The 22,151-nt window shown below is 39.2% G+C and overlaps 1 protein-coding gene across 4 annotated transcripts in view; it reads left to right on the top strand.

Annotated features, from left to right (window-relative positions):
• Positions 1-22,151, top strand: part of hdgfl2 (HDGF like 2) — a 61,532-nt gene that overhangs the window by 36,503 nt on the left and 2,878 nt on the right. Inside the window, exons 10-16 of one of the 4 annotated variants that reach the window (XM_043720966.2) lie at positions 4,554-4,669; positions 5,426-5,496; positions 6,733-6,803; positions 9,982-10,083; positions 19,560-19,761; positions 20,396-20,528; positions 20,707-21,662. In XM_043720966.2, the coding sequence (XP_043576901.2) occupies positions 4,554-4,669; positions 5,426-5,496; positions 6,733-6,803; positions 9,982-10,083; positions 19,560-19,761; positions 20,396-20,528; positions 20,707-20,716 (705 nt within the window). In that variant the 3' untranslated portion in view covers positions 20,717-21,662. Of the gene's footprint in view, positions 1-4,553; positions 4,670-5,425; positions 5,497-6,732; positions 6,804-9,981; positions 10,084-19,559; positions 19,762-20,395; positions 20,529-20,706; positions 21,663-22,151 lie in introns of those variants that run through there. The other 3 variants (XM_087976117.1, XM_043720964.2, XM_043720963.2) reach the window with 3 other exon arrangements.

Here is a 22,151-nt window from a genome sequence, read left to right as displayed (position 1 = left end):
TTTAAACAGTCTTCAGGATTGGGCTGTCCATTGAAAAGAACCAGCCCAGCTCTAACTAAGAGGACACTTTCATTCTATAACACTGTGAGACTCATAGTTCTAGCTTTTATTTCAGTTGTACTCTGTTTACAGTTGGTTGAAACTTGGGTCGAGATGTTCTAGCCTCCAACTAAATTGCCTGAGAAATTGAAATTTCTAATGTTCAATTTCATGACATCTGTAACTCTCCCCCAAAAAAAATCCCTAACTTGAATTGGATGAGTTAGAAGGTCCAGGTTGATTTATCTGAATAGTTAGCCAGGTATGTTTAGAGGAATTTAAAGCCTGCACTAAATCATGGCTAACTATAAAAATGACACCCCAAATCTGTTTTGACTGCTCCTCCTCCCAAACCTGACCCTACCAAACCTCGCGCTCTCTCTCCCTCCAGACGTGCCGCCTTCAACCTATTAATTACCCAAACCAACTACACTCACAACTCCTCAGCTTGCACCCATACCCACTTACCTGAATTTTTTCTTTCACGAACAACTAAAAGGCTGTTAAATGTCCCAGTAGCTGTTCAGTAAATGAACAAACTGAGTTGGATATGGAAGTAGGGGCATGGTTTGGTTTCCGCAGAGAATTCAACTTCTGAGCATTGAGACTTCGGACTTGGGCTCAAAAATGCAAGACAGGCATAGGATGAAAAAGTGAGAGCAAGTACAGAAATTCCACAGTGATTAATGCTTAAATGCTGCTGCTGATGCATAGGCTGTATGCATGTGTGCTTGCAAATATATGCAGTTAAATTTTGAATATTTAGATGGTGTACAAGTCAGTGTCTGTCTGTATTCAAACAATTTTAATTGCATGCATGTTGACCCACAAAAGGAAACATCCTTTCTTTGTTCACCTTGTCAATACTATTCAGAATCTTAAGCACTTCAATCAAACTATGCACCACACTTCTAAATTCCAGTCGACTCAAACCTAACCTGTCCAACCAATTTTCATCAAACGGCTGTCATCTAGTGAATCTCTTGTTAATTATCTCCAATGCATTTGCATTCTCCTTTTAAATAAGGAGACCAAAACTGCATGCGTTTTCAAGATGTGCTACCACCAATGCCCTCTATAAATGAAGCATGACAATCTTACTTTTATGTTTGGTTCCTCTCATAATCCAGGATAGCATAGATTCTTGATCAGTAAAGGAATCAAGAGTGAGGGGAAAAGTCAGGAAAGTTGATATGAGGAATGTTGATCAGCCGTGGTCCTGTTGAAAGACAGAGCAGGCTGGAGTGGCCGAATGGCCTGGTCCTATTTGTTATTTCTTATGGTCTTATGAAAACATTCCGTTAGCCTCTTCGATACTTGTTGAACCCCCATACTAACATTTTGTGACTTATGTAGTAGAATGCCTAGATTGTTAGAAGTTGGAAACTTGGAAGAATTGTAAACTGTGAGGAGGGCAGTGTGAGGAGGGCATTGTCAAGTTGATGGGCAGATAGATAGTAGATGAGACTTGGTACTGAGAAGTGTGAGGTGATGCACTTTGGTAGCAAGAACATTGAAAGGCTATATAAAGTGGGTGCTACAATTCTAAGAGGGACCTGGTTGTATATGTGCACAGATCATTGAAGGTGGGAGGTCAGCTGGAGAGTCCAGTTAAAAAGCATGCAGTGTTCTCAACTTTATTAAGAGGAGCATATAGTACCAGAAAAGGGAGGTAATGTTGAACATGTACAAGACATTTGTTAGCCCTCAGCTGGAATATTATCCACATTTGTGGACACCCACATTATAGGAAATATCTGAATCCTTTGGAGAATGTGCAGAGCACTTTACAAGAATGGTTCCAGGATTGAGGAGAATCATTTATAAGGATAAATTGAAGAAGTTGGGATTGTTCTCCTCCAGAAAGAAGAAGGCTGAGAGGAGATTCGATAGAGGTTTTCAAAATTGAGTGAGCTGGATAAAGTAAATAGGGACCAAGACCAAGAGCGAGAGTGATGTGCAGAAGGAGCAAGGGTGATGTGAGAAAAATTTCTCACGGCAGGTAGTTCGAGTATTGCATGGAAATGCATTGGAGACGCCATTCAATTGAAGCATTCAAGAGTGCATCGAAGGATTACATGAATAGGAATAATGTGCTAAAATAGGGGGAAAGTGAGATTGACAGTAGGTAGTGAAGCTCTTTAAAGAGCTGGTAGCAGGCACAAGGGCTGAATGGCCTCTTTCTGCACAATGATTCTGAGATCTCTTTGCTCCTTGGAATTATGCAGCAGTTTGCTGTTTTAACAAATACTCTTGACAGGAAGAATGAAAAAGTGAACCACTTCAGATTTTTTCCATGCTATACTTCATCTGCTTTTCCTTCAACATGCTATACTTCATCTGCTTACCTAGCTATCTCGGTGATATCTGCAGATTTAGCTTCACTCCCCTCATCTAAGTATTGATGTGATTAAGAAAAAAGCTGAGTTCCCTTCTCAGATGCCTGTGGGATCCACTCATCGCATCCTGCCAAGCAGGGTTTATGCATACACCTTTATCTATCCTTTATCTATGGTATTATGTTACCTGCTGTGCATGAGCTTTTACTTCCCCCAGTGTCTGAGGAACCTCAAAATGTGTTCTGGAAATCCAAATATGATGATTATTCAGGCTTCACTTTGTCCACAGTGCATGCTACCCCTCCAACAGCAAACCCCAGTAAATTGGTTAAAAGTGGAGGTGCTAACTATTGGTTAGCAAATGGAATTTTGATATTTATTGGTAGAGGAATAGAGTATGAAAGTTGGGATTTCCCTGCAACTGTACTCTGCACTTGGATATTGCATACAGTTTTGGTCTCCTTACTTGAAGACTGATGATACAGTTCATTGGAGACTGTTCAAAGGAAGTTCACTAAATTGATTTTCAGAAATGAGACGTTTGTCTTGCAAAGAGAGATTGAGAAGTTTAGCTTATACTCTGGAGTTTAAAAGAATGAGGGGAGATCTAATTGAAGTTTATAGGATTTTAAAGGGGGTTGACAAAATAGACAACGGGGATGTTTCCTCATTGGCAATGGCAGGTCATAGTTTTAGCATAAGGAGTAAGCATTTAAAACAGAGATAAGGAGAAACTACTTATCTCCAAGTGTTGTGACTGTGTGGAATTCACTATCCCAGAATGTGATGGATGCTGGGACATTAAGTAAGTTCAAGGAGGAGGTTGACAGATTTTTAATTAATAATGGCTTAAAGGATTGGGTGGAGCAGACAGGAAAGTGAAGTTGAGGCAGAGATTAAATCAGCCATCATCGTAGGGTCTAAATTGCCTATTCCTACTTCCTAGTTATGTTCTTCACCGTTATTCCCCTTTGTTGTAACCATGCTGACTCTTTCCAATTACTTTTCGCTTTTCTAAGTGCACAGCTAGAATATTTTTAGTGATTGATTCAAACATCACCTCCCCCAAAAGGTGCCAAGCTATCTGGTCAACGTTCTTTTTTTTCTTTTTCTCTCGTTTTCTTGAAGAGTGATTATTTGCTACTTCACAGCATGATGAAACCTTCCAAATCAGGAGAATTCTGGAAAATTAATACTAATGGATAAATATCTATTAAATGTTGTAATTGTATCCACCTCTTCCTCTGACAACTCATTCCATGCATGCAACCTTTGAAAATGTTGCCCTCAGGATCTTTTTTAAATATTTCCCCTCTCACCTTAAATCTATGCCCTCTAGTTTTGGACTCCCAAAAGGCCTTTACTATTCATCTTATCCATTCCCCTTGTCATTTGTAAACTTCCAGACTCTCCAGGGAAAAATGGCCTAGCCTATTCAGCTTATAACTCAATCCGTTCTGTCCCATCGACATTCTTATCAATTTTTTCTGTACCCTTTGTCGTTTTAATTAAATCCATTCCATTAGCAGGGCACCCAAAATTGTAAGCCGTATTCTAAAAGCCCTCATTAATGTCATGTACGGCGTAACATCATGTCTCATTTCCTATACTGAATGGTCCTGTTGAGTTTATATTTTCACTAAGATCGTTTCACTTCCATCTGCTGAGTTTCTTCTGCAGTTGGAACATGTATGCTCTATTGCAAAGAAAGAAGCAAAATACTTCATTTTTATCTACTATTAACTCTGCAGTCTCATTCTCTGGAGGACCCACAATCACTTTACTTATTTTAAAAATACCTGTAGAAACTCTTGCTTATCTGTTCTTGCTTTGCAAGTGAGCTTTCCCTTGCATATCAGTGAAATTCTGTCTCTGTCTGTCTGTGTGAGGGTCCCTTCCTCTCCTGCTTTTCTTGGTGATGCTGAGTGTCTGTCTTGTGTTCCTTTTCTTGTCTGCTCATCCAGACGATGCTGACTATCCTGGGGTCCTCTCCCGCCTTGCCCATTCCTTGAGATGAAAAGTTAAAATATTTGGAGATAAGGAAACAACATATTTTTTAGAAAATGGGCAGTTTTGTAACATGCTTGTTGCATAACTGGTTTTTAAACACTTTTCAAAGAGTTTTTACTAAAATAGCTAAACAAAGGTGAACAAACATCATTTTATTATTTGTAGGTTAAAAAGAAGCCTAAGAAACCACATGCTGAGCCTACAAATAAACAGAATCAACTGAAGAAAGAGAAAGAACCGAAAGAAAGAAAACGTAAGCAGGAAGACCGACACAAAGAAAGGTGAGTTGTGTTTTGTACTCCTGTAATTGCAACACGTCAGCCTTCAGTGCTGTTTTCTTGATCAATTTTGTTATACCAATAGACAAAGTCTGTTTCACATCTAGTTTTTCAGTAAAATGTCATCCTATTCTTTTTGGAGGATTTTCCAGGTCATCCATGATTAATCTGAAAACAAAGCTAATTTCCTGGGTTCAGGAGGGCAAAATCAGCCAGAGATCTTCCAGCGCAGCACTCACTAAAAAGGCGAATAATGTTCAAGTTGGTTGTGATAGTATTGCCTAAAAGTCAGCTCATCTCACATGAAAAATAGCAGCTGGAGACCACTGCTGTAATGCAATCACAGCCTTTAAGAAATTGCTGAAACTTTGAATCAAGACCCTTCCTTGTTTAGATTTAAAAACATGGCACAACAGAACTGTCAAAAATTGCTGGGGAATTTGCCTGGTCAATATTCATTCCTCAACCAATGCATTAAAAATGGAATTTGGTTATTGTTGCATTTCTGTTTGTGGATTCTTGCTTTGTGCATACTGCCTGCCACGTTTCCTGTAATTACAGTTCAAAAAATTGCTGAATTGGTTGCATTAAGAAGTACTTTAATTGGCTTGCAGAAATAATGTTTTGCAATTCTGAGAGTTCATGAAAGGTGCTTTATAAATACTTGCCCCCTCTTTTTATTGTTTGGGATACGAAATTACTGATTTGGAAACTGAAGTCTGGAGGTATATTCAGAGGTATATTCATTTTTCTCTGCAGGTCAGCCAAAGCAGAAAAGGAAAAGAAGAAAGAAGAAAAGTTACAAGCTAGGAAACTAGAAAAGAAAAAAGGTATATACCTGATTGGGTTTAATTCAGTTTAAACACACATCGTAGCCTGGATTACTGCCTTCAGTTCTGGCCATGGCATTATATGAAAGATGTGTTTGCACTGAAGATTAGGTAGAAGAGATTTGCCAGGATGCTGTCAGTGCTGAATGATCTAAGCTATGAGAGAAGATTGGATAGATTGGGTTTGTTTTCCTTGGAGCAGTGAAGGTTGAAAGGCATAAACTTGAAGGGAATAAGTGGAATGGATAGAAAGGCACTCTTTCCATTTGTAGATGGGCCAATAACCAGGAGGCATAAAGTTAAGGTTGGACGGAGAAGGCTAAAGCAGTTTGAAGAGAAATATTTTCACCCAGAGGGTAATGGAAGTCTGAAACTCATTGCCTGAAGGGGTGGCTCAGTTTGAAAATTTCAATGTTTAAGCAGTGTTTAGATATTTGCTTGCATTGCCATAGTCTCAAGGACGATATGCCACGAGCTGGAAAATAGGATTAGTATAGTCAGATTTTTGTTGACTGGCATGAGCACACTGGGTTGTAAATATCTGAGTCTATGAACTTAGAGAATTTTATAGGCTTGATTTTACCATTAGCTTGAAATGACAATTCTCCCGTGTAGTTCAAAACAAAAATACTGGCGATTTAGCAATCTTTCAGACATGAATTTAACTTAGGCTAATGTTAGTTTAATCGTCCCAGCAGCAAATGAGGATCTTTGACATCCTTGAATGGTAATGTTTTAAGTAGGCTAAGTGACTAATAACATTAAAGCATTCTCACAGTTAGCAGCCAGGAAGTAACCAGCAGATTTTCTATAATTCTGTAATTTTACAGCGCGAGAGGTGCACACAAGATATTAATGCAAGCTGAAGTATCGTTAATTTTTTAAAAATTTAATGTGTTTTTATAGACTCTGATAATTTCAACATGGACTGGTCATTATTTTTTGATGGAGTGTCTTTTCCAGAAAATCTGTGAATCTGAGATTTTTGCGATTCCATAAGATCCTATTTTGTAGCTGGCAGTGGTTTGATCTTAATACACCAATCTCCTCTTACTCTCTTAAAGTGACCAGAGCATGAACTGATAGAGTAAGTCTCGTGACTCTAATGAAGAACTTAGAAATGTGCCACTCTTAAGCACTTACACAGTTGGTAGAGACTGAGTTGATTATTTTTTGCCCTGCATAAAAGCTTATTGTGGAAGATGCAACATATTTCTGATGACATTTCTTTAACAGAGATAACAGCAGAGCAGAAGCTTCAGAAGATACACACTGATATTAAACATGCTTTGAAAGTTGACAGCCCTGTGAGTATCAGTAAAACTTTGCATTGAAATTCAAGCTTTCTATTTCTATTGAGCTGATATGAAATTTGTGTAGGTTTAGATAATTTTTATTTCAATTGCAAACGCTGAAATGGTTCTGACTAGTTCAAATTTGCAGTCAGTTCGTCTAAAACTTTTCCTTATTTCACATAACAATTTTAAAACTAAAATTGTACTAATTTTTTTAATAGCTTGGACATATGATATTTGCATTTGTATTTATTTATATAAACTCAGATTAGGAAAAATAAATCCTATTTTAATACCAAAGCCAAGGATACCCAGCTGATCGGAGATCCAGACCAAATACATGTCAGTCTGTATAAGTGAGACCCCTAATAAGACTAAAGAAAGCTCCACCATCCCTTACACAGAGGGAGTAGTACCCAATTACCAAACATCTTATTTGGATAATTTTAAATATATATTCTTGGAAGGATCTTAGATGACCTGTATTAACATCATCTGTGAAAACTAAATACAATTAAACTGGAGTTAAATCCACAACATATGACTTTCAGAAATGTGAATTCTAATTCAGGATATACCAATCCAAGATGTTATTTCTCAAGTGCCAAATCAGTTGGAAAAAATTAATTTGGGTGTAATGCTCAGTGGTTTTATTCTTGTGGTCCAAGCATGGGATAGGTGGGAATCTTGCAGGAAAGTATGCCTTCAATCCTGGCAGTAAGAGTTAGAGGATCTTGCGCCATGCCACATTAAGTAAAGCATGATGTGAGACAGTATATGGCAGTATGAGTCAAAGGAAGTAGATAAGAAAGACAGCGCTCTCATTTTGAATCTAGACTCTGAAAATATTTATCCCACTATATCAGGATAGTGTGAAGAGTAATATCGACAAAATAATTTCAAATAATTGTAGTTTAAAAAAAATGAATTTATTGTTTCATAATTGACCTTTACTGCTTTGTATAGTTGGCTTTGGGGGACATTTTGATGCTGTGATAATGTCTGAGCCAAGCCTTCATTTTGAGACATGAAGTTCACATCCCACCATGGTGAAATTTAAACTCTAAAAATCTGAAATTAAAAGATAATCTAATAACAACCATATAACCACTGTCAATTGTCATAAGTGCACATCTGGTTCACCAGTGTCCTTTTAAGAAAAGAAATCTGCAATCTTTACTTGGTCTGGCCTACTTGTGACTCTAGATCCACAGCTATGGGCAGCATGGTGGCTCAGTGATCAGCACTGCTGCCTCTCGGTGCCAGGGAACCGGGTTCAATTCCAGCCTCGGGCGACTGTCTGTGTGGAGTTTGCACATTCTCCCCGTGTCAATGTGGGTTTCCTCCGGGTGCTCCGGTTTCCTTCCACAATCCAAAGATGTGCCGATTAGGTGAATTAGCCATGCTCCGTTGCCCTTAATGTTCAGGGATGTGTGAGTTAAGTGCATTAGTCAGGGGTAAATGTAGAGTAATAGGGTGCAGGGAAAGGGTCTGGGTGGGTTACTCTTTTGGAGGGTCATTGTGGACTTGTGGGACTGAAGGGCCTGTTTCCACACTGTAGGGATTCTATAGAAAGAAAAACTCTTAATTGACAAGGCAAACGATTCAGTTCGAGAATAATTGGGATGGACAATAAATGCTGGCTCAGCCAGCAGCACCCATGTCCCAGAGTTTTTATTAAAGTTGTCTTCCAGAAGATTGAGTGCCATACACAAGATTGTAGTATCTGATTCACATAATTTACAATCAGGATCTTTTTGCATGTTTGTTGATCCTTACAGAAAAGCAACCCCAAATTTGTAAAACTCCAACACAAGTCAGTTCCTGATGGCAATACAAAAAATATGGCTTAGTGTTGCCACCCTTCTACTATTTTTATTCTTTTTTTACAAGTAATGTCATCTCTTTATTAAACACAAAAATCAAAATTAGCTGGGCAATTGCTTTGAGGCTGCAGAAGTGAAACGCACAATCAGTTGTTACTATTGTGTTATCCATTGTTGCATGAAGAGAAAGCAACAATTTTCTCTGGAGAACAAGAAAGCACAACAAGGGACTTCTCTGTGCGGTGAAATATTTGGATATTCAAACGATTCCGATACACTGTTCATAGAAAGTCAGTGGATGGCACCATTGCTCTGGTTTTGTGTTTAAAAGTTACTCGTCTGGTCTTGTACAGAAAACAGTTGTTTATATCATACAGTTACTATTGCCAGCTACAACAATGTGTGAAAAAAAACTGAAATGAGAAATATCAAGGAAGCTAGACAATCCTTTAAAGTTAGGAATGCATAGCCGCTGATGATGTTTGGCATAAGAACAAAAGCTAATTATAAACGTGGTCTTGAAACAAAGGTTCTGAAATAATCATCTGAGATTTTAAACTTAAGTAGGTTGGACAGATCAAACTCCGGGGGTGATCTGGAGGATTAATTCATGGATGATATATATAGGATAGATTTTTAGAACAATATGTCTGGAGACAAACAGCAAATGGGCTGTTTTGGAAATCGTACAGTGCAATAATATAGGAACAATTCATTACCTCATGGTAAAAGATCTTGGAGGTAAAGTGTGATTGTAACCTGATCGAATTTCATGTTCAGTTTGAACGTGAAAAATTTGCACCTAAAATAAGTGTCTTCAGTAAGTTGGTTACAAGGGTATGAAAATAGAATTGGCTAAAATAAACCAGGAAAATGGGTTAAAAGTTAAGTTTGTATAAAAATAGATATTTAAGGAATTATTTCATAATTCTCAAAGACATGACAAAGAGGATATTTCTTCTTGTGAAGAATCTAGAACTAGAGGGCACCGCTTGAAAATAAAGGGTTTCAAAATTAAGACGAGATGAGTAATTTCTTCTGAGGGCCATTAGTCTTTACATTTGTCTTCCACAGAGAGCTGTGGATGCCAGATCGTAGAATATATTCAAGGTTGAGTTGAACAGATTTTTGACAGACAAATATGTTCAGGGTTCTGAGAAACAGATGAAAAAGTAGTGTAATGACTGCAATCAGATGGCCTTCTAGAGAGGGAGAGCAGTCTCAATGAGCCAAATGGTCTACTCCAACTTCTGTTTTTTTTTCATGTTCTTGGAGAGGAAGATGATGAAAAGTAATTGATAAACAATATACAGAAGCCAGAGTGATGTCAAGTACTTGAACTCTTTAATGCCTTTTAATTTAAGGATGTAAAGAAGTGTGTGGAGGCACTGGAAGAACTGCGAACGTTGCAAGTCACTACACAGCTGTTGCAGAAACATTGTGATCTGGTTGCAACATTGAAAAAGGTATGTTTGTTGTCCTGAATTTCTGTTGATGGCTATAGCATTTCATTTTTCTAATGCAGGTCTGTCTTTGTCATTGTTTTATTGCATGAGAGTTTATTCACTTGTGGGTTAAATTATTTGAAAACATTGTCTAAGTTATTTTCAAATAACTTTATTTTGGTTCTTCTTTCCAAGTCATGTGCATTTAATTTAAAAATATTTTCATTCTGCATAACCTTAAAATTCCAACGGTAATAGGCTACATTCATAGACTCACAGCATGGACACAGGCCCTTAGGTCCAACTCATCCATGCTGACCAGATATCCTAAATTAATTTAGCCCATTTGCCAGCATTTGGCCCATATCCCTTTAAATCCTTCGTATTCGTGCACCCATCCAGATACCTTTCAAATGTTGTAATTGTACAAGCCTCCACCACTTTCTCTGACAGCTCATTCCATACACACACCACCCTCTGCATGGAAAAAGTTGCTCCTTAGGTCCGTTTTAAATCTTTCCCCTCTCACCTTAAACGAATGCCCTCTAGTTTTGGACCCCACTACCATGGGGAAAAGACTGTAGCTATTCCCCCTATCTATGACCCTCATGATTTATAAACTTCTGGTCGCTTGAATTTTTCCTGTCTCTATGCTGCCCTCTAAGATACGGTGAGTTCAGATCCTATGAGCGGCTGTGAAGCCACACAGCTTAGCAGGAATGTTGCTAGTGAGCTCTTCAGTTCTGAAGTAGAGTCATATTACAATCACTGTTAGCTGTCTTTCTCTTTCCAGAGATGCTGCCAGATCACCTGAGTTTTGCCAGCATTCTGTGTTTGTTTCACATTCCCAGCATCCATAGTATTTTGTGTTTAGTGGTAGTGGGTGAACTTCTGACACAACAATGTCTGCAACACTTACTGATGTTTAAGACAGCTTGATTTTGGACGTTTACCTCAAATACAGAATAATGTACTGATGGAGGTGGTGCTGAAGATTGTACTATGACTGTTTTGTTCTAAATCCAAATGCAAGTAAAACAGTGGTCCTTTCTGGTAGGAAGAATGGAAAATAGTCTACAGAGTCCAAGTGAAAAAAAAAATTAAGAGCATGTCCCTCATGATTTTAGTTTTAAGTTTTTTTTAAATAAAAGGATGTTATAATATTTATCAACAACTAGAGAGGCAAAGTACAAGGTGAAGAGAAATCTTGTGTAGAATGGCGCCAGCATATGTTGAACCACACTGTGGACTGTTCCTACTTTAGACTTAATTAAGGTTTACAAAAAGATTTGTAGCTCAGTTCCGGTTGTTATAGTTGTGGGTATGTTTGCCAAGCTGGGAGGCTCCAAAGCACCGAAGATGTCAGCTAGACAGGGGACGAAACAACTGAAAATTAACTTCCCAGCTCGGCAAACATACCCAGAACGGCAAACATACCCAGAACTTAGATTTAATTAATTCAACTACACAGAATAACATTTCAATGAAAGCACATGCTGCACAGTGTTGGTGGTGAAGGGTGTGAATGTTAAAGATGGTGCATGGGGTGCCAGTCAAACAGAGTGATTTGATCTGAATAGTACTATGCTTTGTTTTAATAAGATTTTTATTAGAATTTTAACATTTTTACAAATTTACAAAAATAAACAAAACTCTCAAGTACAAACATTGATATACAATTAAATCTTAAATATATAATAACCAAAATTTAACAAAAGAAAAATACCGAGGGGAAAAACAAACAAAACTCAACTAACTACTAAACTAACCAGAGTGTATATTTAAGTCTCTTACATTATTCAAATAAGAGAGAGAGAGAAAAAAAACAGTGGATAACACAGAAATTGGGTAGTGAGATACATGCTCGGAATGTGTTAACATCAAATGTAACAAAACCCGTATTCGTGCGGGATTCCTCTCCCAAGGGGCCCCGGACCAGCCAGATTCGTAATCTCAATTAAATAAAAGCCCTTGTTAGGATAGCCGAAATATCTGTATTCATAGAATTCAAGAAGGGCTGCCATATTTTATAAAATAATTTGGTCTTTTGGTGCACCATATTTGTAAGGATGTCAAGGGGAATACATTCCATCATTAATCTGTGCCAATTTGAAAGTCCAGGGGGGCCCTCAGCCCCCAATTTACCAAAATATTTTTCCGTGCACACAAAGAGAGAATAGAAAATAGTCTCTTCCCATGCATGTCCAGGGAGGATAAGTTTGAAAAGCCCAAAAGGAGAGATACAGGGTCCACTTTAATTTCCATTCCTAAAATTTCTGTCAGGGCACTTGCTACTTTAGTCCAGGATCTACGGATCTTATGACAGGTCCATAGACAATGTACAAGAGTGCCCACCTCTGTTTTACATTTGGGACACATTGGGGATGCCCCTGCCTTAAATTTTGCCAGTCGATCCGGTGCTATATGGGCCCTATGAAGTATCTTCAGCTGGATAGCCTGAGTTCTGTTATAGATGGTGATTCTTCTGGCGTTTTCCCAAATGTCATTCCACGTTTCTATAGAGATTTCTAGTCCCAATTCCTGATCCCATGTTTTAAGCAGATTGTCCATATCTCCCAATACTTCATCATGTAGTAAAAGATAAATAGTACTGATGGAGGATACCCCCATTGGTCGTAGTACTCTACATTCTCTATCTGATTTATAAAGACTATCTAATAACGTAGTCTTCTTCTGTATATAATCTCGAATTTGAAAGTATCGATAGAGGTCTCCATTAGGTAATCTGAATTTCTGACGCAGCTGTTCAAAAGACATCAGGACCCCATCTTCAAATAGGTCCCCTAGACATGAGATACCCCTGGATCTCCAGAGTTTAAAAGTGGCATCTGTAAACCCCGGTTGGAATCCCCATGCTCTCACTATCGGCGCATAGGGGGATGTTTTATGTGAGTTGCCCTCATTTTGCCGCATTATATTCCAAGCTTTAATTGTATTTAGTATTATAGGGTTTTTACAGTGATCTGTAATGATTTTCCTCTTGTCTGAAAATAAAAGGTTAATAAGTGGGCATTTTACTTGAGAAGCTTCGATGTCCAGCCAGATTGATTGCGGATCAAACAGGACCCAATCAGCTATGTAACTTAAAAAGGAACTTAACTGATATTTCCTAAAATCTGGGAAGTCCAAGCCTCCTCTTGCCTGTGGAAGCTGTAGCTTCTTCAGCTTAATGAGGGGCCGTCTATGATTCCAGATAAAGGAACCCAACCAGCCATATAATTTACGTAGTGCCAGCCTCGGCAGCATCACCGGAAGCATTCTCATAGGGTATAGGAGACGGGGCAGGACATTCATTTTAATTAGTGCTATTCTACCCAGCCAGGAAATTGGAAGGTCTCCCCATCGCTGGAGGTCTTGCCTTATACTTTCCAGTAAATGCACAAAGTTAGACTTGTATAACTGACCAAATACTGGGGTAATAAAAATACCTAAATGTAAGAAACCCTCCAGGAACCAACGAAAGGGAAAATGGGATCCTTCCACTAAGTGGGGTATCATAGCAAGGCCACCTATTGGCATAGCCTCCGATTTTGAGAAATTAATTTTGTAGTCTGAGAATGCGTTAAATGTATTAATAACTTGGATTAAGCGAGGTACGGACATCAGAGGATTACTGAGGAATAGAAAAACATCATCTGCATTAAGGGTAATTTTATGTTTACCTGTGCCAATCCTCGGGGCCGTTATATTAGGATCAGCCCATATAGCTTCTGCTAGTGGTTCAATTGTTAGCGTAAATAACAATGGCGAGAGAGGACATCCCTGACGGCAGCCTTTACCCACACTGAAGCTATCCGAACCTAATCCATTGGTAACCACAACTGCTTTGGGATCACTATACAATGTTGAGACCCATTTGGTAAACACCTTTCCAATGCCAAACCTTTCCAATGCGTAAAACAAATATGACCATTCAACCCTATCAAATGCCTTTTCAGCGTCTAATGAAACTACTACTCCTGGTATCTTTCCCTGATAGCAGGCTTGAATCATATTCAAAACCCTTCTAATATTATTGGATGATCTACGGCCCTTAATAAACCCCGTCTGATCCTCCTTTATGATATGTGGCAGTACCCTTTCTAGTTTCAATGCTAATGTTTTAGAAAGGATTTTAAAATCTTCATTTAGCAAGGATATTGGTCTGTATGATGCACAATCTTCTGGATCCTTTCCTTTTTTAAGGATAAGAGAAATATTTGCCTCTTTCAGCGAAGGTGGGAGACAGCCCTGACTATATGCGTAGTTATACATGTCCATAAGTGGACCAGCCAATATTTCTGTAAATTCTTTATAGAATTCAGCTTGAAAACCATCTGGGCCAGGTGCCTTACCGCTCTGAAGTTGCCTGATTGCGTCAAATATTTCTTGGACTGTTAGGGGAGCATTTAAGGCCGATATCTGTTCCGGAGTTAGGCCCAGAAAGGTCAAATTTTTAAAAAATGATTGCATCCTCTGAGTCCTGTCTTCACAATCCTGCGATTTATATAAATCAGAATAGAATTTTCTAAAGATTGCATTAATCTTTTTATGATCATGAGTCAAAATACCCGTACTTTCCTTGATTGATAGACGTGATAGTTTGAGGGGCCTTTTCTTTCTTTGCAAGAACTGCTAAGTATCTACCCGGTTTGTCGCCAAATTCATATAACCTTTGTTTTGCAAATAATATTTCCCTCTTAGCCGTTTGGGTAAGTGTAGTGTTTAGAGCTGTCCTAAGGGCCGTAATCCTTTGCAATTTGATGATAGAAGGTCTATCAGCGTATGCTGTTTTAGCTGCTTTTAAACGAGCTTCGAGCTTCGTTTCCATATATACAGCAGCGTGGTCGGAAATTGCTATACTACCTATTTTACAGGATGAAATGGAATTTTAAAAAATCGAGGGGGCAAAAAACATATCAATTCTGGTATGGCATTTATGTGGATTGGAGTAAAAAGAAAAATCTCTGCCCTGTGGATGAAGACATCGCCATACATCTACTAATCCTAATTCTTTGTTCAGATCCACCAATTGACTAGATCTGGGAGATACTCCTGCAGTACTCTTGGGAATCCTATCTATTTCCGGATCCATAATACAATTATAGGGGGAGACTTTAATTGTATGACGGGCACCAAGAGCCATCAATTTTGAGAAGGCTTCCGTTATAAATTTAATGAGGTATGCCGGGGGGCAGTACAAATTTAAAATCCCATATTCCTCTCCATTTATAAGGGCTTTAATCAGAATATATCGTCCAGATTCGTCTTTTGTCTGATTTAGGATTTTGAAAGGGAAATTTTTCCGAATAAGAATAACAACCCCCCTACTTTTTGAGCTAAAAGAAGAAAAAAAGGTCTGATCAAATCCACCCTGTCGTAATTTCAAGTGTTCTTTATCCAACAGGTGTGTCTCCTGTAGGAGAGCTATATCAACTCTTTCTTTCTTAAGATTTGATAATATTTTCTTTGTTTTGACTGGCGAATTACTCCCCTTGACATTCCAGGTGCACCACTTAACCGACTGATCAACCATAATCGTCCAGGCAAAGCCGAGACCCCTCGGGAGGGGAAACCTTATCCAGAACATCCCAAGCATAGAGCATGTAAAATTCACAAAAATAAAGGCTCTCTAATACACTCACAACAGTATAATAAAAAAACTATTTCGAAATAATAAAAAATATATAAAACGTATTTAAATGGAGATTTTCCACCTTGTTCCCAGGGGGTATCACTTCCTTTCCAAAGGTCCATCGTATCATCTCCCAACCAATGCCCCACCCTTGACCCAGGCGCTCCTCGATAGGATGAGGAGCATTTAGATATAATATAAAGCTAGAGTTAACAGTGAGCACCCTATCCCCCCCCCCCACCCACACCTGGATATATTTGGTAATGTTAATACCATGTATAAACATATAACTATGAAACTATAAAATTACAACCTCAACAAATAATATAATAATACAAAATAGCAAGGGAAAACAACCCCGCTCCTAGAGACAGAGGTAAAATAGAATAAGGTAACCACCCCCCCCCCACCCACCAACATTAAGGGGGATATAAACCGGAGTGGGGGAAAGGCAAACCAACATCCATTGTCTCTTACAATTTATCTAAGAGAGTCCAAAAATTCCTTAGCCTTTTCTGGTGATCCGAAGTTATACACGGATCCTTCATGGTTAAAGTGTAGCGTCGCTGGGTAGCGTAAGGAGTACTGAATATTTAAGTCCCTTAAACACTTCTTCGCCTCATTGAATGCCTTCCTCTTTCAGACCAGAGCTGGGGAAAAGTCCTGGAATAACATGATCTTGGATCCTTTATAGATGATGGCTTGGGAATCTTTTCCAAGATTTCTATAGGCTTCTAGGAGTATCTGCCTCTCCTTATAACTCTGCAGCCGGAACAGGACCGGGCGTGGGCGCTGGTTCGAGCCGGGCCCACGTATTGCGACCCGGTCAGCTCATTCCATCCTTACCCGGCCTGATCCAGCCTCCAGATTTAAAGGCTGTGGAAGCCACTGCTCGAGAAATGCTGTAACCTGGCCTTCCTCTTCCCGTTCGGGAAGGCCCAGCAAACGGATATTTTTTCGGCGACCTCAATTATCGAGGTCATCAATATGATTCTGTAAGGTCTGGACTTGCTGTTCGAGAGTCCGGACCCGATCCACGGCCAATTGCGCTGTGGTTTCGGAGGTCGCGGCCTTTAGCTCTGCCCCTCCGACTCGGCGCTCGATTTCTTTAATGTCTCGGTCGTGCTTTTGCAGCGCGGCCGAGAGTGAGTCCCATCGGCTTCGGGATTCTTCAAAGAAAGCGTCGATCTTCGCACCCAGTTTGGAAATGATTTCCACAAGGCTTGCCACTGTAGGTAAGTCCCCCGGGGCGGCTGCGGACACCTCTGCTGCAGCTGGAGAGGGTGGGGGAGGGGTTCCTGCTTGCTGAGAGCTGTGGGCTCCCTTCCCTTTAGTCATTTTTACTAAAGACTAGATTGTTTAAATTTAATACTAAGCAACTAATTAAATTAAACAGCTATTTTAAATGATTTGGTGAGTGTGGTGGGGATAGGTGGCCCACTTTGCCCAAGTCTTGGGAGGAGCACTATAGACTCAGACTTGCTGGGTCGCTGCCATCTTGGATCCCCAGTACTATGCTTTTTGAACAGTGTTCGTGCTTCACTCCTACAGACAAATGGAGCATATTCCATCACATTCCTGATATTTGTCTTCTAGATCATGGACAAGCATTAGGGAAATGGGAGGTAAACTATTCACTGCACAACTTGTGGCCTCGTGTATATTACTAGTCCAGGTTAGTTACTGGCCAGTGGCAACTCTCTTATTGCCTCCCTCCAATGACTGCAGAACTCCTCTTGGACTCAAAGCAGATTTTCTCCATCAAGAGGTACAGTGGGCATGATCTTCACATCAAAACTAGTCCAAGAAAGGTTAAAGAGCCACAACAACCTCTACACATGATCTTCCTTGACCCTACAAAAGCCTTCACCTCTGTATACAGAAGGTACAATGATGCATTCTCCTCAAATTGTTTGCTTACAAAAAATTGTCATTATCCTTTGCCTCCTACCAGATAGCCTGTAAGCCATAATCTTCACCAGTGGAACCACCACAGACCCAATATATGTTCAGCTTGAGTCATACAAAGCCACGTCATCATATTACTGTCACTTCTCTCTTCACAGATACTGCACTCCATCCCATATTTATAAAACTTCCCACTGATATGGAGCTTTGGTATAGGACTGACAGGAAACTGTTAAATCTGTGTTGCATCCACTCAGAAGTTAAGACCATCCAAAATTCTGTTATGACTGCAGTCTGCAGACAATACTTGCATGTTCATATTCTGATGCTGAGCTCTAAACCATTGATGCACTAGCTGAAGCATATGAGAGAAAGGAGCTTGGGCAAAACATCTGGAAGACAAATACCATCTTCTAGCCTTATCCCACCATGCAACACTGCTTCCAATTCCCTGACTATCAAGATCTATGTCACTGATCAACATGGATCAATTTCCATACCTTCAGAGCCTCCTGTCAGGCAAGGACATAAAATAAAGATGAAATTTAACCTCCTGCACTGTACCACCATTGCCTTTGGTCCTCTGAGGAAAAGAAAATTTGAGGAATACCTTCAACCCAACACCAAGGTCATGATTCAGGACAGCAGTGCAATGAGCCCTCCTGTGTGTGTCAGAAATTTGGACAGGCTGTAGCAGGTGCCTCCTGTCCCTTTGAGAAAAATCAACAGCAATGTCCTTGCATACCCATTGGCGCAACAGGCAGCTTGTTATCGTGTCCTCCTTCAGGCCAATATTCCCAGTATTGAGTCACTGATTATAGTCAGTCAGTGGAGTTCGTGGTCATGTTTTCTTCAACTATATTACAGACTCCTAAGATGAACTGAGTTTGTCACAGCAAGAGGTTAATAGGAGAGCAATGAAAGCACTTCAAGAACTCCCTCAAAGCCTTCTGAAAACCTGCAAAAACCACTCTGAATCATGAGAATCTCTAACTCAAGACTATCCAAACTAAAGAAGAAACATCTGCAAGGGAGCCAACTACTTTGAGTGTCTCCAGTAAACCAAGTAGGCAGAGGCCAAGCATAAATAGCTAAAAGAGTTTGCTGAAAAACTCACCTGATGTATACAGCATCTGCCTCACCTGCAGCAGTGTTTGCAAATCCAGCATTGGATTGTTCACTCTCCTATGGGCTCTCAACACTGGAATGGAAGGAAGTCACTCTTAATTGAGAGAGACTGCCTCAGAAGAGGGAAGAGTGGGGAGGATTCATTAATGGTAATACCATTGAATGTCAAGAGGTGATGGCTAGATTCTGCCTTGTTGGATATAGCTGTTGTTTGGCTCTTGTGTAGCGTGTCCTATTCCATAACTTGAATGCTAATCTTTGCCAGCATTCCAATCCAATGCCAAGTGTGCTATATGGTTAGAGATGTCAGAGTATAGTTAAGAAACTATAATGAGATTCTTGTGTATCTGGTAGACATGCTCATGGATGGTGAAAATTCCCATATCATTTTCTGAATAAATGGAAGGAGGTTTCCCAATGTCCTGTCCTATGACACGGGTTTGTTTACAAAAAGCAAACTGGACTATGCTTCAAGTAGTATACAAAGTGCCACAACATGAGGAATGTGATAATGTCATATAAATTTTATTTTTCTATAACATTTCTAGAAGATATTTGTACATTACATTAAAATGTTGTTGATGTAGAATACGCATTTGCTATCTGAATATTTTAATTAAAGATTTTCATTTGAGCTATGGAACTAAATGTGTTTCTGGTTGAGTATGAGTGATTCTACCTAAGTAAAATTTTATATCCGAGGTGAGAAGTCAATCGATCTATTCAGCTCTTGATCAAAGATCTGAAACAAACCTAAGAAATATATGAAATGTTGTCCTCTGTGTGGAAGACCACTCTAACTCATTATATTGATCATGATTTCTAGATACGCCGCTATAAAGCTAGTCAGGAAGTTATGGCAAAAGCAAGTGAGATCTACAGTCATTTAAAGTCCATGTTTATGGGAGGAGAGGATTCTGGCAACAGTACACTGAAGAAGACTCCTTCTGATCAGGAGCAGCAGAAAAATAACCAAGCCAAAGAGGAGAAAGAAGCTGAGAACAATATGAAGGAGAACCAGGATTCAGGTGAGCACCATGTACGTGGGATACTGTGCTGGGTTCGATGCTGTCCGTTACCCATCAAAAAAATTTCCTTTCTGTCACGGCATACATATCCCTGCCTCTTTTAGTATGGCATCTATCATGAGATTTTTTTTGTTAAAAGCTTTATATAAATACATATAACAGTATTGGAATTGCTCAATCTCTTAACTTGAGATTCATAATGTTCTTTAGCATGGATTGCAGCTCATTTTGAATGCCATTTTGAAAAGGTCATGTTTTTCCCTGATGGTTTAATTTAAACTTCTATTCTTTGTTGCGGACTGGGCCTCACAGAAGTCCCTTGCTTGAGTGTTAAATGGTTGCGCACAGGGGAATGTAGTTGACATGAGAGCACTTGGGCTAGACAGGGAGGAAATGATCATTATCCAACGCCCGTGCAGGATGGTGATTCTGTTTGTGCTTATTATGAGAACAAATCAGGGTCAACTTTGTTAGCCACAGTCAGCTATTCTGCCAGCTGTTCATTCTTGATGAAAATTCCTCAAAATATATAGAGACTCTAATTATTGTACTAGCTTCTCCCTGAGCTGGGTTAGATTTTAGAAACATGGTCTGGAGTTGATTTGTTCTGTTTTCCCTAATAAACTATCTGCAGATTCTTATACTGCAGTAAATGGAGAGACTACATCTCAGAAGAATGAAATACTTCCAGAGAACGAAGAACATGATCAGTCACAAGTAGAAAAAGAGAAGAATGATGAGGAAACATTGGTTGGCAAACAGAATAGGTGAGTATAATGTGCACACTTCAAGTAATTCATCTATGCCCTTAATGTTGCATTGTACCTGAACCATTAGAGTTCTGGATCATGCTCTGTTTAGTTGGTAGGCTTGAATGTTGGTCGATGCAAGTCTCAATTGTGTGTTTGAGCCTGAAATCTAGTAATTATAATCATTCTATTGCAGGGAAATGTAGCAGCCAGTTTGCCCAAAACATTGTCCATCAGCTAAGAACAAGATAGTTTGTGATTAGTTGAGAAATCAATATTGGCCAGGACATTGCTGTTAAGAATGCTACTGGATCTTTGGCACTTAAGCGCACTGATTTCTGCTTAAGTTCTCGCCCCAAAGACAGAATGTCCAACAGTGTTAACACCTAAAAGATGAACTATAGAAATTCACCAAAGATGTTGACGACACATTCCGAACCCACGGAAGGACATCTGGAAGGACAAAGGCAATAGATAAATGGGAAGCTACCACTTGCAATTTCTCCTCTCAGGCATGCACCATTCCGATTTGGAAATATTGCAATTCTTTCGCTGTTTCTGGATCACATCCTGAGTTCCACATGCAGATGCGATCCTTGGCCAAAATATTTGACCACACCTGTATTTTGAGGCATCTTCCAAGCGAATGAAATTATCTGATCTCCAAAGCAGAAGAGGTTTTCTGAGAATTAGTTTTACTGTTAAATATATTTATTATTTTTGTTCTTGTGTTGTTTGAAAAAAATTGTCGTCACCAAATCAATTTGCAAGAAACACCAAGTAAAGGGAAAACGAAATTTGTACTGTATGAAAGCAGAGTAGTGATTGGCTAGCAAATGGGCTCTGACAAAGGCATTGCTATGGAGAAAGCACCAGTTGCTGATGACTGTCAGTTAAATGTCAAACTTTGTTTACATTTTAAATAAGATATGTTCACTGATTTGATAAAGTTTTGTTCTGTGAAAATAATCAGACTGGCTATCACCTATTTTGTTGCATTGAAACTTTAGTGTCTGTACATGTTCTTTTTTGTCTCCAAAGAATAAAACATTGTGTATATGAATTTATTAAGTTGTAATGTATTAATGTATACAAATGTGCCAAATTAAAAGTCTGATTTGACAATCTTAAATCAACTGTCAGGGTATTCTTGACATACTCTGGCTTGGCAGTTAACTGTTAGTCATCAATAACTAGTTGAACTTTAGTAGAAGTGTTTCCATGGAGCTAATCAGATTCACTTGCTAACCAGTCAATTGTCTCCTCTCAGACAGTATAAATAATGTGTTTTCTTTTTAGTTTGGTATTGTTTATCAATTGCCCTGATGAGTGCAAGACAAAAGGATTTGACAGTGTGTCATTTGTTCAGTAGTACTCAAGTTTTGCACTGCCAAATAGGTATTTTATTTAACTTGAAGCTCACGACTGGTGCTGAACAGCAATTATTCTGCTAACAACACTTAAACCTAACAATATAGGGTGACCGCGGTATCCGCAAGAGCAGCTTCCGTGGTTTCAGTTATCCACTGTTTGCTGCAGCCTGACTTCGGCCATTCCAAGTAACCTGGTAAAAGCTTCTCACCACTTAGAGTTCACTACATAGAGTCATAACAATGTACAGCATGGAAACATGTTTTTGTA

The sequence above is a fragment of the Chiloscyllium plagiosum genome, unplaced genomic scaffold, assembly GCF_037043375.1.
Source record: "Chiloscyllium plagiosum isolate Xiang-an unplaced genomic scaffold, Cpla_swu_hap1 HiC_scaffold_28, whole genome shotgun sequence".
Lineage (NCBI taxonomy): Eukaryota > Metazoa > Chordata > Chondrichthyes > Orectolobiformes > Hemiscylliidae > Chiloscyllium > Chiloscyllium plagiosum.
Note: the sequence above shows the minus strand (reverse complement) of the source record. Positions and strands in the feature narration are given on the sequence as shown.